The 16,889-nt window shown below is 45.8% G+C and overlaps 1 protein-coding gene across 3 annotated transcripts in view; it reads left to right on the plus strand.

Annotated features, from left to right (window-relative positions):
* Positions 1-680: 680 nt before the first annotated feature.
* The window catches only part of LOC106597058 (b(0,+)-type amino acid transporter 1), a 56,142-nt gene continuing 39,933 nt past the window's right edge, over positions 681-16,889 (plus strand). For all 3 annotated transcript variants that reach the window (XR_014382876.1, XR_014382875.1, XM_082969866.1), the window contains exons 1-3: positions 681-786; positions 10,351-10,424; positions 16,521-16,661. Coding sequence is in view for 1 of the 3 variants with exons in the window: in XM_082969866.1 (XP_082825992.1) it covers positions 16,527-16,661 (135 nt within the window). In the remaining 2 variants the exon portion in view is untranslated. The remainder of the gene's footprint in view (positions 787-10,350; positions 10,425-16,520; positions 16,662-16,889) is intronic.

Here is a 16,889-nt window from a genome sequence, read left to right on the forward strand (position 1 = left end):
GCCCTGCCTCCTCCTACCTCCCTATTCTCCAGCCCCTTCCTCCTCCTACCTCCCTGTTCTCCAGCCCTGCCTCCTCCTACCTCCCTGTTCTCCGCCCTGCCTCCCTGTACCTCCCTGTTTTCCAGCCCCTGCCTCCTCCTACCTCCCTATTCTCCAGCGCTGCCTCCTCCTACCTCCCTGTTCTCCGCCCTGCCTCCCTGTACCTCCCTGTTCTCCAGCCCCATGCCTCCTCCTACCTCCCTATTCTCCAGCCCTGCCTCCTCCTACCTCCCTATTCTCCAGCCCATGCCTCCTCCTACCTCCCTATTCTCCAGCCCTGCCTCCTCCTACCTCCCTATTCTCCAGCCCTGCCTCCTCCTACCTCCCTATTCTCCAGCCCTGCCTCCTCCTACCTCCCTATTCTCCAGCCCTGCCTCCTCCTACCTCCCTGTTCTCCAGCCCTGCCTCCTCCTACCTCCCTATTCTCCAGCCCTGCCTCCTCCTACCTCCCTATTCTCCAGCCCTGCCTCCTCCTACCTCCCTATTCTCCAGCCCTGCCTCCTCCTACCTCCCTATTCTCCAGCCCTGCCTCCTCCTACCTCCCTGTTCTCCAGCCCTGCCTCCCTGTACCTCCCTATTCTCCAGCCCCTGCCTCCTCCAATCAGATGGAGTGTTGAGTCTCTGTTCCTCCTCCCATAATGTGTTCTTTGTCTCAGGGAGACAGCCAGGAGTAGTTGAGACCCACAGAGGAATGTGTTGTGCATCTTAGCAGATCTTTCTCTAGTTGATGATCTCTGCTGCTATCAGGTGAGTCTGTGTTGTTGACGCCAGCTGTGTCAGAGGAGAGGAATTTATGTCTGGGGGTTTCAAGTTTAGTCAGTGGGTCTGGAAATGGTGTGTTATGTGAGGAGGTAGAACAGTAGAACAGAACAGTAGAGGACAGTAGAACAGAACAGGACAGTAGAACAGTAGAACAGAACAGAAGAGGACAGTAGAACAGTAGAACAGAACAGAACAGTAGAACAGAACAGAAGAGGACAGTTGAACAGAACAGAAGAGGACAGAAAAGGACAGTAGAACAGAAGAGGACAGTAGAACAGAAGAACAGAACAGAAGAGGACAGTAGAACAGAAGTACAGAACAGAAGAGGACAGTAGAACAGAAGAGGACAGTTGAACAGAACAGAAGAGGACAGAAGAGGACAGTAGAACAGAAGAGGACAGTAGAACAGAAGAACAGAACAGAAGAGGACAGTAGAACAGAAGTACAGAACAGAAGAGGACAGTAGAACAGAAGAGGACAGTAGCACAGAAGAGGACAGTTGAACAGAACAGAAGAGGACAGAAGAGGACAGTAGAACAGAAGAGGACAGTAGAACAGAAGAACAGAACAGAAGAGGACAGTAGAACAGTAGAACAGAACAGAAGAGGACAGTAGAACAGAAGAGGACAGTAGAACAGTAGAACAGAACAGAAGAGGACAGTAGAACAGTAGAACAGAAGAGGACAGTAGAACAGTAGAACAGAAGAGGACAGTAAAACAGTAGAACAGAATAGAAGAGGACAGTAGAACAGTAGTACAGAACAGAAGAGGACAGTAGAACAGTAGAACAGAACAGAAGAGGACAGTAGAACAGTAGAAAAGAACAGAAGAGGACAGTAGAACAGAAGAGGACAGTAGAACAGTAGAGGACAGTAGAACAGAAGAGGACAGTAGAACAGAAGAGGACAGTAGAACAGTAGAACAGAACAGAAGAGGACAGTATAACAGTAGAACAGAAGAACAGAACAGGACAGTAGAACAGTAGAACAGAAGAGGACAGTAGAACAGAAGAACAGAACAGAAGAGGCCAGTAGAACAGTAGAACAGAACAGAAGAGGACAGTAGTACAGAAGAGGACAGTAGAACAGTAGAACAGAACAGAAGAGGACAGTAGAACAGTAGAACAGAACAGAAGAGGACAGTAGAACAGAAGAGGACAGTATAACAGAACAGAAGAGGACAGTAGAACAGTAGAACAGAAGAACAGAACAGGACAGTAGAACAGAAGAGGACAGTTGAACAGAAGAACAGAACAGAAGAGGACAGTAGAACAGAAGAGGACAGTAGAACAGTAGAACAGAACAGAAGAGGACAGTAGAACAGTAGAACAGAACAGAAGAGGACAGTAGAACAGTAGAACAGAAGAGGACAGTAGAACAGTAGAACAGAAGAGGACAGTAGAACAGTAGAACAGAACAGAAGAGGACAGTAGAACAGTAGTACAGAACAGAAGAGGACAGTAGAACAGTAGAACAGAAGAGGACAGTAGAACAGTAGAACAGAACAGAAGAGGACAGTAGAACAGAAGAGGACAGTAGAACAGTAGAGGACAGTAGAACAGAAGAGGACAGTAGAACAGAAGAGGACAGTAGAACAGTAGAGGACAGTAGAACAGAAGAGGACAGTAGAACAGAAGAGGACAGTAGAACAGTAGAACAGAACAGAAGAGGACAGTATAACAGTAGAACAGAAGAACAGAACAGGACAGTAGAACAGTAGAACAGAACATAAGAGGACAGTAGAACAGTAGAACAGAACAGAAGAGGACAGTAGAACAGTAGAACAGAACAGAAGAGGACAGTAGAACAGAACAGAAGAGGACAGTAGAACAGTAGAACAGAAGAACAGAACAGGACAGTAGAACAGAAGAGGACAGTTGAACAGAAGAACAGAACAGAAGAGGACAGTAGAACAGAAGAGGACAGTAGAACAGTAGAACAGAACAGAAGAGGACAGTAGAACAGTAGAACAGAACAGAAGAGGACAGTAGAACAGTAGAACAGAACAGAAGAGGACAGTAGAACAGAACAGAAGAGGACAGTAGAACAGTAGAACAGAAGAACAGAACAGGACAGTAGAACAGAAGAGGACAGTTGAACAGAAGAACAGAACAGAAGAGGACAGTAGAACAGAAGAGGACAGTAGAACAGTAGAACAGAACAGAAGAGGACAGTAAAACAGTAGAACAGAACAGAAGAGGACAGTAGAACAGTAGAACAGAAGAGGACAGTAGAACAGTAGAACAGAAGAGGACAGTAGAACAGTAGAACAGAACAGAAGAGGACAGTAGAACAGTAGTACAGAACAGAAGAGGACAGTAGAACAGTAGAACAGAACAGAAGAGGACAGTAGAACAGAAGAGGACAGTAGAACAGTAGAGGACAGTAGAACAGAAGAGGACAGTAGAACAGAAGAGGACAGTAGAACAGTAGAACAGAACAGAAGAGGACAGTATAACAGTAGAACAGAAGAACAGAACAGGACAGTAGAACAGTAGAACAGAACAGAAGAGGACAGTAGTACAGAAGAGGACAGTAGAACAGTAGAACAGAACAGAAGAGGACAGTAGAACAGTAGAACAGAACAGAAGAGGACAGTAGAACAGAAGTACAGAACAGAAGAGGACAGTAGAACAGAGGAGGACAGTAGAACAGAAGAGGACAGTAGAACAGTAGAACAGAACAGAAGAGGACAGTAGAACAGAAGAGGACAGTAGGACAGAAGTACAGAACAGAAGAGGACAGTAGAACAGAAGAGGACAGTAGGACAGAAGAGGACAGTAGAACAGTAGAACAGAACAGAACAGAAGAGGACAGTAGAACAGAACAGGACAGTAGAACAGAAGAGGACAGTAGAACAGTAGGACAGAACAGAAGAGGACAGTAGAACAGTAGAACAGAAGAGGACAGTAGAACAGTAGAACAGAAGAGGACAGTAGAACAGTAGAACAGAACAGAAGAGGACAGTAGAACAGTAGTACAGAACAGAAGAGGACAGTAGAACAGTAGAACAGAACAGTAGAGGACAGTAGAACAGTAGAACAGAACAGAAGAGGACAGTAGAACAGAAGAGGACAGTAGAACAGTAGAGGACAGTAGAACAGAAGAGGACAGTAGAACAGAAGAGGACAGTAGAACAGTAGAACAGAACAGAAGAGGACAGTAGAACAGAAGAACAGAACAGAAGAGGACAGTAGAACAGAAGTACAGAACAGAAGAGGACAGTAGAACAGAAGAGGACAGTAGAACAGAAGAACAGAACAGAAGAGGACAGTAGAACAGTAGAACAGAACAGAAGAGGACAGTAGAACAGAAGAGGACATTAGAACAGTAGAACAGAACAGAAGAGGACAGTAGAACGGTAGAACAGAAGAGGACAGTAGAACAGTAGAACAGAAGAGGACAGTAGAACAGTAGAACAGAATAGAAGAGGACAGTAGAACAGTAGTACAGAACAGAAGAGGACAGTAGAACAGTAGAACAGAACAGAAGAGGACAGTAGAACAGTAGAACAGAACAGAAGAGGACAGTAGAACAGAAGAGGACAGTAGGACAGAAGAGGACAGTAGAACAGAAGAGGACAGTAGAACAGAAGAGGACAGTAGAACAGTAGAACAGAACAGAAGAGGACAGTATAACAGTAGAACAGAAGAACAGAACAGTAGAACAGTAGAACAGAACAGAAGAGGACAGTAGAACAGTAGAACAGAACAGAAGAGGACAGTAGTACAGAAGAGGACAGTAGAACAGTAGAACAGAACAGAAGAGGACAGTAGAACAGTAGAACAGAACAGAAGAGGACAGTAGAACAGAAGAGGACAGTAGAACAGTAGAACAGAACAGAAGAGGACAGTAGAACAGTAGAACAGAACAGAAGAGGACAGTAGAACAGTAGAACAGAACAGAAGAGGACAGTAGAACAGAAGAGGACAGTATAACAGAACAGAAGAGGACAGTAGAACAGTAGAACAGAAGAACAGAACAGGACAGTAGAACAGAAGAGGACAGTTGAACAGAAGAACAGAACAGAAGAGGACAGTAGAACAGAAGAGGACAGTAGAACAGTAGAACAGAACAGAAGAGGAGAGTAGAACAGTAGAACAGAACAGAAGAGGACAGTAGAACAGTAGAACAGAAGAGGACAGTAGAACAGTAGAACAGAAGAGGACAGTAGAACAGTAGAACAGAACAGAAGAGGACAGTAGAACAGTAGTACAGAACAGAAGAGGACAGTAGAACAGTAGAACAGAACAGAAGAGGACAGTAGAACAGAAGAGGACAGTAGGACAGTAGAGGACAGTAGAACAGAAGAGGACAGTAGAACAGAAGAGGACAGTAGAACAGTAGAACAGAACAGAAGAGGACAGTATAACAGTAGAACAGAAGAACAGAACAGGACAGTAGAACAGTAGAACAGAACAGAAGAGGACAGTAGTACAGAAGAGGACTGTAGAACAGTAGAACAGAACAGAAGAGGACAGTAGAACAGTAGAACAGAACAGAAGAGGACAGTAGAACAGAAGTACAGAACAGAAGAGGACAGTAGAACAGAAGAGGACAGTAGAACAGAAGAGGACAGTAGAACAGTAGAACAGAACAGAAGAGGACAGTAGAACAGAAGAGGACAGTAGGACAGAAGTACAGAACAGAAGAGGACAGTAGAACAGAAGAGGACAGTAGGACAGAAGAGGACAGTAGAACAGTAGAACAGAACAGAACAGAAGAGGACAGTAGAACAGAACAGGACAGTAGAACAGAAGAGGACAGTAGAACAGTAGGACAGAACAGAAGAGGACAGTAGAACAGTAGTACAGAACAAAAGAGGACAGTAGAACAGAAGAGGACAGTAGAACAGAAGTACAGAACAGAAGAGGACAGTAGAACAGTAGAACAGAACAGAAGAGGACAGTAGAACAGTAGAACAGAACAGAACAGAAGAGGACAGTAGAACAGAAGAACAGTAGAACAGAACAGGACAGTAGAACAGAAGAGGACAGTAGAACAGAACAGAAGAGGACAGTAGAACAGTAGAACAGAACAGAAGAGGACAGTAGAACAGTAGAACAGAACAGAAGAGGACAGTAGAACAGTAGAACAGAACAGAAGAGGACAGTAGAACAGTAGTACAGAACAGAAGAGGACAGTAGAACAGTAGAACAGAACAGAAGAGGACAGTAGAACAGTAGAACAGAACAGTAGAACAGTAGAACAGAACAGTAGAGGACAGTAGAACATAACAGAAGAGGACAGTAGAACAGAACAGAAGAGGACATTAGAACAATAGAACAGAACAGTAGAGGACAGTAGAACAGTAGTACAGAACAGAAGAGGACAGTAGAACAGTAGAACAGAACAGTAGAGGACAGTAGAACAGTAGAACAGAACAGAAGAGGACAGGTACGTATATGTTTGTTGCACTAGATAGGGAATAGGGGGCCATTTGGGACATAACCCCTGTATCGGCCTGACTGTGGTGGCCTGACTGTGGTGGCCTGACTGTGGTGGCCTGACTGTGGTGGTCTGACTGTGGTGGTCTGACTGTGGTGGTCTGACTGTGGTGGCCTGACTGTGGTGGCCTGACTGTGGTGGCCTGACTGTGGTGGTCTGACTGTGGTGGCCTGACTGTGGTGGTCTGACTGTGGTGGCCTGACTGTGGTGGTCTGACTGTGGTGGCCTGACTGTGGTGGCCTGACTGTGGTGGCCTGACTGTGGTGGCCTGACCGTGGTGGTCTGACTGTGGTGGCCTGACTGTGGTGGTCTGACTGTGGTGGTCTGACTGTGGTGGCCTGACTGTGGTGGCCTGACTGTGGTGGCCTGACTGTGGTGGTCTGACTGTGGTGGTCTGACTGTGGTGGCCTGACTGTGGTGGTCTGACTGTGGTGGTCTGACCGTGGTGGTCTGACTGTGGTGTGTCTGTCCATCCTGTTGTATCTTTGTCTGTCCGTCTGTCAATCTGTCCTTATTTATCCGTCCGTCCGTCTGTCGGTGTCTTTTTGTCCGTCCGTCTGTCCTTATGCATCTTTCTGTCTGTGTCTTCCTGTCTGTCTCTGACTGATCTCTCGGTAAGAAAATACCTCAATCAGTTCTCTAACCTCTGAAATCCCCCCACCCAGTGCTCCTAAATTATTTGTAAATAAATAACTTAAATTGGTTCATGTTGTGCTTTTCTTGTGTTGTTCCAATGCCTGTTCAGTAATGATTGAGGCTTGTACCTTTTCAGGTGGTTATGTTTAGGTCTTCCTGTGCTCTTACAGAAACAAAACACAGTGCAACATGACAAGCAGAATGTCATCGAACAGCCTCTCTGTCTGTCTGTCTGTCTGTCTGTCTGTCTGTCTGTCTGTCTGTCTGTCTGTCTGTCTGTCTGTCTGTCTGTCTGTCTGTCTGTCTGTCTGTCTGTCTGTCTGTTTGTCCTGATCTGTCTGTCTGTCTGTCTGTCTGTCTGTCTGTCTGTCTGTCTGTCTGTCTTCCTGGCTGTGTCTGTCTGTCTGTCTGTCTGTCCTCCTGGCTGCCTGTCTGTCTGCCTTCCTTGCTGCCTGTCTGTCTGCCTGTCTGTCTGTCTTCCTGTCTGCCTGTCTATCATAGATGATGTAACAGATCAAGCATTAACAGAACCAGGTCATATAGAGTCATAAACCAATGACAGTAGTTCACAAAGTGTTAACTCTGTTTAACCCCAGTAGACCTTAACCCTCGTAGATGTCAGGCTGGCTGACCATCAGGAGAGCTGTTACAGTGTGTGTGTTGTTTGCGGTGTTGTCAAGCACTTACAGTGGCTTGCAAAAGTATTCGCCCCCCTTGGCATTTTTCCTATTTTGTTGCCGTACAACCTGGAATTAAAATAGATTTTGGGGGTGGTTGATTTACACAACATGCCCACCACTTTGAAGAAGCAAAATATTTGTTATTGCGAAACAAACAAGAAATAAGACAAAAAAAAATGAAAACTTGAACGTGCATAACTATTCATTCCCCCCCCCCAAAGTCAATACTTTATAGAGCCACCTTTTGCAGCAATTACAGCTACAAGTCTCTTGGGGTATGTCTCTATAAGCTTGGCAAATCTAGCCACTGGGATTTTTGCCCATTCTTCAAGGCAAAACTGCTCCAGCTCTTTCAAATTGGATGGGTTCCGCTGATGTACAGCAATTTTAAGTAATACCACATATTCTCAATTGGATTGAGGTCAGTGTCAGATATGGCCCTTGGTTCACTCCAGACTTGACTACCCTTGACCAGCGCAAAAACATCCTGTGTCGTACTGCATTAGCATCGAATAGACCCCGTGATATGCAACTTTTCAGGGAGGTTAGGAACCAATATAAACGGGCAGTTAGGAAAGCAAAAGCTAGCTTTTTCAAACAGAAATTTGCATCCTGTAGTACAAACTCCAAAAGTTTTGGGACACTGTAAAATCCATGGAGAATAAGAGCATGTCCTCCCAGCTGCCCACTGCACTGAGGCTAGGAAACAATGTCACCACCGATAAATCTACGATAATCGAGAATTGCAATAATCATTTTTCTACGGCTGGCCATGCTTTCCACCTGGCTACCCCTACCCCGGTCAACAGCTCTGTACCCCCACAGCAACTTGCCCAAGCCTCCACCATTCCTCCTTCACCCAAATCCAGCTGATGTTCTGAAAGAGATGCAAAATCTGGACCCTTACAAATCAGCCGGGCTAGATAATCTAGACCCTCTCTAAAATTATCCGCCGCAATTGTTGCAATCCCAATAAGGCAAATGTGATAACTAAGTGGCTCGGGGAACAAAACATCGATATTTTGGGTCCATGGCCAGGAAACTCCCCAGACCTTAATCCCATTGAGAACTTGTGGTCAATCCTCAAGAGGCGGGTGGACAAACAAAACCCCACAAATTCTGACAAACTCCAAGCATTGATTATGCAAGAATGGGCTGCCATCAGTCAGGTTGTGGCCCAGAAGTGAATTGACAGCATGCCAGGGCAGATTGCAGAGTTCTCGAGTCTTATATCTCCCTCACTAACTTTATGCATCAGCTGTCAAAGCAGCTTACCAATCATTGCAGCTGTACACGGCCCATCTGTAAATAGCCCACCCAACTACCTCAGCCCCATATTGTTATTTATTTATTTATTTTTGCTCCTTTGCACCCCAGTATATCTACTTGCACATTCATCTTCTGAACATCAACCATTCCAGTGTTTAATTGCTAAATTGTAATTATTTTGCCACTATGGCCTATTTATTGCCTTACCTCCCTAATCTTACTACATTTGCACACACTGTATATAGATTTTTCTATAAACAGTTGTCATGCTACAAAATAGGAAAAACGCCAAGAGGGAAAAATACTTTTGCAAGGCACTGTTAGTAAAAATACAGTAAGTAAAAGTAAAAAGTACTTAAGTCGATGTATTGGGTATATGCACTTTACTATTTAGATTTTTGACAACTTTTACTTCACTACATTCCTAAAGAAAATGATGTACTTTTTACTCCATACATTTTCCCTGACACCCAAAAGTACTCGTTACATTTTGAATGCTTAGCAGGACAGGAAATGGTCCAATTCACACACTTATCAGGAGAACATCCCTGGTCATCCCTACTGCCTCTGATCTGGAGGACTCACTAAACAGACAACATCCCTGGTCATCCCTACTGCCTCTGATCTGGAGGACTCACTAAACAGAGAACATCCCTGGTCATCCATACTGCCTCTGATCTGGAGGACTCACTAAACAGAGAACATCCCTGGTCATCCCTACTGCCTCTGATCTGGAGGACTCACTAAACAGAGAACATCCCTGGTCATCCCTACTGCCTCTGATCTGGAGGACTCACTAAACAGAGAACATCCCTGGTCATCCCTACTGCCTCTGATCTGGAGGACTCACTAAACAGAGAACATCCCTGGTCATCCCTACTGCCTCTGATCTGGAGGACTCACTAAACAGAGAACATCCCTGGTCATCCCTACTGCCTCTGATCTGGAGGACTCACTAAACAGAGAACATCCCTGGTCATCCCTACTGCCTCTGATCTGGAGGAATCACTAAACAGAGAACATCCCTGGTCATCCCTACTGCCTCTGATCTAGAGGACTCACTAAACACAAATGCTTTGTTTTTAAATTATGTCTGAGTGTTGGAGTGTGACCCTGTCTATCTGTACATTTAAAAAAAATAAAAAATGGTGCCATTTGGTTTCCTTAATAAAATTAATATATTTATTTTATTTTCAATTTATCAACTACATTTACTTTTGATACTTCAATATATTTAAAACCAAATACTTTTAGACTTTTACTCAATTAGTATTTTACTGGGTGACTTTCACTTTTACATTTTTCTATTAAGGGATCTTTACTTTTACTCAAGTATGACAATTGGGTACTTTATCCACCACTTTGTGTGTGTGTGTGTGTGTGTGTGTGTGTGTGTGTGTGTGTGTGTGTGTGTGTGTGTGTGTGTGTGTGTGTGGAGTGTGTGCGTGTGTGTGTGTGTGTGTGTGTGTGTGTGTGTGTGTGTGTAACCACTTCCAATGTGTGCATCTTTGTTTCAGCTTCCAGAGAGTTATCTGAAGACATCCCGGGGTTCCTGCATCAAACACAACTAAAAAAAATTCCTATACAGGAGGTGGGTATCATTCCTATACAGGAGGTAGGTATCATTTCTATACAGGAGGTGGGTATCATTCCTATACAGGAGGTGGGCATCATTTCTATACAGGAGGTGGGTATCATTCCTATACAGGAGGTGCATATCATTTCTATACAGGAGGTGGGTATCATTTCTATACAGGAGGTGAGTATCATTCCTATACAGGAGGTGGGTATCATTTCTATACAGGAGGTGGGTATCATTCCTATACAGGAGGTAGGTATCATTCCTATACAGGAGGTGGGTATCATTCCTATACAGGAGGCGGGTATCATTTCTATACAGGAGGTGGGTATCATTCCTACACAGGAGGTGGGTATCATTCCTATACAGGAGGTGGATATCATTCCTATACAGGAGGTAGGTATCATTCCTATACAGGAGGTGAGTATCATTTCTATACAGGAGGTGGGTATCATTTCTATACAGGAGGTGAGTATCATTTCTATACAGGAGGTGGGTATCATTCCTATACAGGAGGAGGGTATCATTCCTACACAGGAGGTAGGTTGAGATGCTATGAGTAAGGTTATAGATAACACCCAACATTAGCCTGGTCACAGATCTGTTTGTGCTGTCTAGTCAACTGACTCTTTAGCGAACCAGAGGACAGGGTAAGATTGTTCCAGCATTGGGAGGGGGAAGAGAGCAGCGTGGGGCAGTGAGGAAATAATCAGACTGGGGGAGAGTCTCTCTGGAAGAAACCGGGACCGAGGTTTGAGGGGGTCCCCCCCCCACAGTAACCCTATTGTCTGTTACAATTGACCGGGACATTTTGTGGCATACTGCCCTATTAAAGAAGAGCCAATGCAATGTAACCTCAGTGAAACAGAAGAAACTGATATATTGTATGCATGTCCTGTGGTAACCGCTGTACTTGAAAGACTAAGAAACTAACGTATGTGCATGGTGAAGGTTGAAGGGAAAGCGGTTGCAGCCCTGCTTGATTCCGGCAGTATGTCAACCTTGGTCGTTGCAAACCTAGTGCCGACTCATAAACTAGATGCAAGTCAGGATACCCGCTTGTACCCTACGGTCTTAGTGAGCATACAAACTGAGGACGGGCTGCTGGATTATGAAGATGGCGTGGTCCAGAAGATGGCATATGATATAATACTGGGTAGATATTTTCCTAACTTAGCGAGGTTTAGGCCAAAAGAACGGCATATTTGAGAAGCCCGACACCCCTGACCAAGCAGGAAGTAACATGTAGCCCTCAACTAAAGCCAAGAAAAGAGACGGACCAACCTCACAGGTGCTAGTAGGGGAGGATGAGGAAGAAGGGTCAGACCACGTCAATAACGGGCAGCCCGGTACTAGTCGGGTCAGGGTCCATCTAGATCCAGAGGGCGACAATCTAGAACCAACAGACCTGGCACGGTCCCTGACTAATTTGGGGACGGCCCAGAACCAGGATCCAACCCAGCAGCAAGTCGGAGCAGATGTGCAAGTCGTAGATGGTACCCCCATGTATGATAGGACGATGCCTAATAGTTTAACCCACTTCATCATGAAAAAGGGTTTGGGATACAGTGTCTCAAAAAATAAGGGTTGATGTGGTGGAACAGTTGTTGGTCCCCAGCGAAGGATATAGTGGGTCCGCTACCCAAATCTGCAAGAGGTTACCAATACATTCTGGTCATCCTAAATTATGCCACTCGCTACCCAGAAGCCATTCCCCTTCGGACGATGTTTTCCAAAAATATCGCCAAGGAATTAGTGCTCCTGTTCACCAGGGTAGGGATTCCAAAGGAGAGCCTTACTGACCAGGGGACCCCCTTTATGTTCCACCTTATGGTGGACCTTTGTAAGATGTGGCAGGTGAAACAGTTGAGGACATTGGTTTACCATCCGCAGACGGACAAGATGGTAGAGAGATTCAACCTCACCCTGAAGTCAATGCTCAGGAAGGTAATTGATAAGGGTGGTTAAAACCGGGATTACCTTATCTGATGTTTTCCATTAGAGATGTTCCACAAGCCTCTCTGGGGTTTTCACCCTTTGAGCTGGTATATGGGAGGCAACCCTGGGGAATCTTAGAAATCGCCCGGGAAACCTGGGACAGTAAGTAAGAATGAGAGACAGACAGATAGTAGGGTGGCACAAGACAGTCAGGTAGAGAGACAGACAGACAGCCTGTAGGGTGACACCAGACAGGCAGGTAAAGAGACAGACAGACAGCCAGTTGGGTGACATCAGACAGGCAAGTAAAGAGACAGACAGACAGCCAGTAGGGTGACATCAGACAGTCAGGTAGAGAGACAGACAGATAGTAGTGTGACATCAGACAGACAGACAGACAGACAGACAGACAGACAGACAGACAGACAGACAGACAGACAGACAGACAGACAGACAGACAGACAGACAGACAGACAGACAGACAGACAGACAGACAGACAGATAGTAGGGTGACCTGATCCTCTCAACCAGCTTCATGAGGTAGTCACCTGGAATGCATTTTAATTAACTGGTGACATCCTGATCCTATCAACCAGCTTCATGAGGTAGTCACCTGGAATGTATTTCAATTAACTGGTTTGTCTTTATTTCCTTCTTAATGCGTTTGAGCCAATCACTTGTGTTGTGACAAGGTACGGGTGGTATACAGAAGTTAGCCCTATTTGGTAAAAGACCAAGTCCATATTATGGCAAGAACAGCTCAAATAAACAAAGAGAAAAAACAGTCCATCATTACTTTAAGACATGAAAGTCAGTCAATACGGAACATTTCAAGAAATGTTTATGTTTCTTCAAGTGCAGTCGCAAAAACCATCAAGCGCGATAATGAAACTGTCTCTCATGATTACCGCCACAGAAAAGGAAGACCCAGAGTTACCTCTGCTGCAGAGGATAAGTTCATTAGAGTTAACTGCACCACAAATTGCAGCCCAAATAAATGCTTCACAGAGTTCAAGTAACAGACACATCTTAACATCAACTGTTCAGAGACTGGCTGAATCAGGCCTTCATGTTCGAATTGCTGTGAAGAAACAACTACGAAAGGACACCAACAAGAAAAAGAGACTTGCTTGGGCCAAGAAACACAAGCAATGGACATTAGACCAGTGAAAATCTGTCCTTTGGTCTGATGAGTCCAAATTTGAGATTTTTGGTTCCCACCGCTGTGTCATTGTGAGACGCAGAGTAGGTGAACAGATGATCTCCGTATGTGTGGTTCCCACCGTGAAGCATGGAGGAGGAGGTGTGATGGTGTGGGGGGGCTTTGCTGGTGACACTGTCAGTGCTTTTTTGGAATTCAAGGCACACTTAACAAGCATGGCTACCACAGCATTCTGCAGCAATACGCCATCCCATCTGGTTTGGGCTTAGTGGGACTATCATTTGTTGTTCAACAGGACAATGACCCAACACACCTCCAGGCTGTGTAAGGGCTATATGACCAAGAAGGAGAGTGATGGAGTGCTGCATCAGATGACCTGGCCTCCACAATCACCCCACCTCAACCCAATTGAGATGGTTTGGGATGAGTTGAACCGCAGAGTGACGGAAAAGCAGCCAACAAGTGCTCAGCATATGTGGGAACTCAAAGACTGTTGGAAAAACATTCCAGGTGAAGCTGGTTGAGAGAATGCCAAGAGTGTGCAAAGCTGTCATCAAGGCAAAGGTTGGCTATTTGAAGTATCTCAAATATAAAATATACTTTGATTTGTTTAACACTTTTTTGGTTACTACATCATTCCGTATGTGTTATTTCATAGTTTTGATGTCATCACTATCATTCTACATCGTAGAAAAGAGTAAAAATAAAGAAAAACCCTTGAATGAGTTTGTGTCTGTCACGTCCTGACCACTTGTATTTCTATGTTGGGTTTTGTTTGGGATGAACTCGAATTAGAGGCAGCTGGTCATCGTTGTCTCTAATTGGAGATCATACTTAAGTAGGTGTTTTTTCCACCTGGGTTTGTGGGAGATTGTTTTTGAGTTTGTTTCAACTCGGCATCACGTTTTTTTTTCTTTTTCGTTCTTTAGTTTATGTGTATGTATTGCATAGTTTCACAGTGAAAATAAAATGTGGAATGACACATGCTGCACTTTGGTCTGCTCCTTCCTACGACAACCGTGACAGAATCTCCCACCACCATAGCACCAAGCAGCGTGCCCAGGAGAAACAGGAATGGACCTGGGAGGAAATTCTGGACGGGAAAGGACCCTGGAGTCAGGCTGGGGAGTATCGCCGTCTTAAAGAGGAGATTGAGGCAGCAAAAGCGGAGCGCCGATATTACGAGGCACTATACCAACCACGAGGCAAGTGCGAGAGGCAGAGATTGGCAGAGTCAGGGTGGAGACCTGAGCCAACTCCCCGTGCTTACTGTGGGGAGCGAGTGACGAAGCAAGCACCGTGTTATGCGGTGATTCACAGCCCGGTGCGATCTGTGCCCGCGCCCAGCATTTGTTGAGCTAGGTTGAGCATTCAGCCAGGAAGGGTGTTGCCAGCTCAGCGCTCCTGGTCTCCAGTTTGCCTTCTCGGTCCAGGATATCCTGCGCCGGCTCTGCGCACTGTGTCGCCAGTGCGTATTCACAGCCCAGTGCGTCCTGTACCAGTGCCCCGCGTTTGCCAGGCGAAAGTAAGCATCCAGCCAGGACGGGTTGTGCCAGCTCTACGCTCGAGACCTCCAGTGCGCCTCCACAGCACAGTATATCCTGTACCTGCCCCACATACCCGGCCTCCAGTGAGTCTATCCAGTCTGGTACGCCCTGTGCCTGCTCCTCGCACTTGCCCTGAGGTGCATGTCACCAGTCTGGCGCCACCTGTGCCAGCCCCACGCATCAGGCCTCCAGTGCGCATTCCCAGTCAAGAGCTTCCGGCGACAGTTCCCAGTCAAGAGCTTCCGGCGACAGTTCACAGTCAAGAGCTTCCGGCGACAGTCTGGAACCTCCTGAGACGGCCCGCAGTCCAGAACCTCCTGAGACGGCCCGCAGTCCGGAACCTCCTGAGACGGCCCGCAGTCCGGAACCTCCTGAGACGGCCCGCAGTCCGGAACATCCAGCAGTGGTCCGCAGTCCAGAACCTCCAGCAGCGGTCCGCAGTCCAGAACCTCCTCCGGCGGTCCGCAGTCCAGAACCTCCGGTGATGATCCACGGTCCGGTGACACAAAAGCGGAGGGATCAGCGGGCGGAGTGGGGGTTACGCCCCGAACCGGAGCCATCTCCTCTGCTGGAGGATCCGCGGGATAAGAAGGTTCTGCGTACTGCACCAGAGCCGCCATAGACATTTGTCACCCTCCCTACCCTCCCTTTGTTTTTTTTGTTTTTTTGTTTAGGTGTGTTCGGAGTCCGCAACTTTGGGGGGGGATACTGTCACGTCCTGACCATAGAAAGCTGTTATTTTCTATGGTAGAGTAGGTCAGGGCGTGACAGGGGTTTTTTCTAGTTTAGTTTTTCTATGTTGTTATGTTCTAGTTTTGTATTTCTATGTTGGGTTTTGTTTGGGATGATTTCCAATTAGAGGCAGCTGGTCATCGTTGTCTCTAATTGGAGATCATACTTAAGTAGGTGGTTTTTCCACCTGGGTTTGTGGGAGATTGTTTTTAAGTTAGTGTATGTTTCTACTCTGCGTCACGGTTTGTTGTTTTTGTTCGTTCAGTTTATTGTGTATGTATCGCATAGTTTCACAGTGAAAATAAAATGTGGAGCGACACACACTCTGCACTTTGGTTCGCTCATTCCTACGACAACCGTGACAGTCTCCAAACTTTTAACTGGTACTGTACATCAGACAAGAGTCATAAAGAGAGAAGACAACACCATAGCATGGCAGAAACACATGAAAACACATGAAAACACAGCATGTCAGCAACACAACATGGTACAAAAATTATTGGGCACAGACTACAGCACAAAGGGAAAGAAGGTAGAGACAACAATATATCATGCGAAGCAGCCATAACTGTCAGTATGAGTGTCCATGACTGAGTTTTTTGAATGAAGGTGAATTGATGAGACCAGGTAGAGTACTGACTCAGTCATCTTTACATTGTCCTCTAACGTGTTTGTGTGTGCGTGTTTGTGTGTGTGTGTGTGTGTGTGTGTGTGTGTGTGTGTGAGCAGGGTGACATGGACGAGGACAGTGTGAGGAAGAGGAAGGACATGTTTAAGGGAGGCCCCGCCCCCGGCCCAACCTCCAATATGTCTGCCTCCCACTCCAAGCCTGCTGAGGAGGACGTGAAGGCTACCGTGCTACAGAAGGAGGTGAGTAATGTAGAGGACAGTATGTGTGTTAGGCTGCCTGTCTCTCTCTGTCTGTGTGTGTGTGTAATGCCGGACAAATGACCATTTTAAACCGGTCCCACTGCTCCTTTACCACATCAGATAATAATAAACCAGAATATATCAATCTGGGACCTTTACCACATCAGATAATAATAATAAACCAGACTAGATCAGTCTGGGACCTTTACCACATCAGATAATAATAAA

The sequence above is a fragment of the Salmo salar genome, chromosome 26 (assembly GCF_965601325.2).
Source record: "Salmo salar chromosome 26, fSalSal1, whole genome shotgun sequence".
Taxonomy (NCBI): Eukaryota; Metazoa; Chordata; class Actinopteri; order Salmoniformes; family Salmonidae; genus Salmo; species Salmo salar.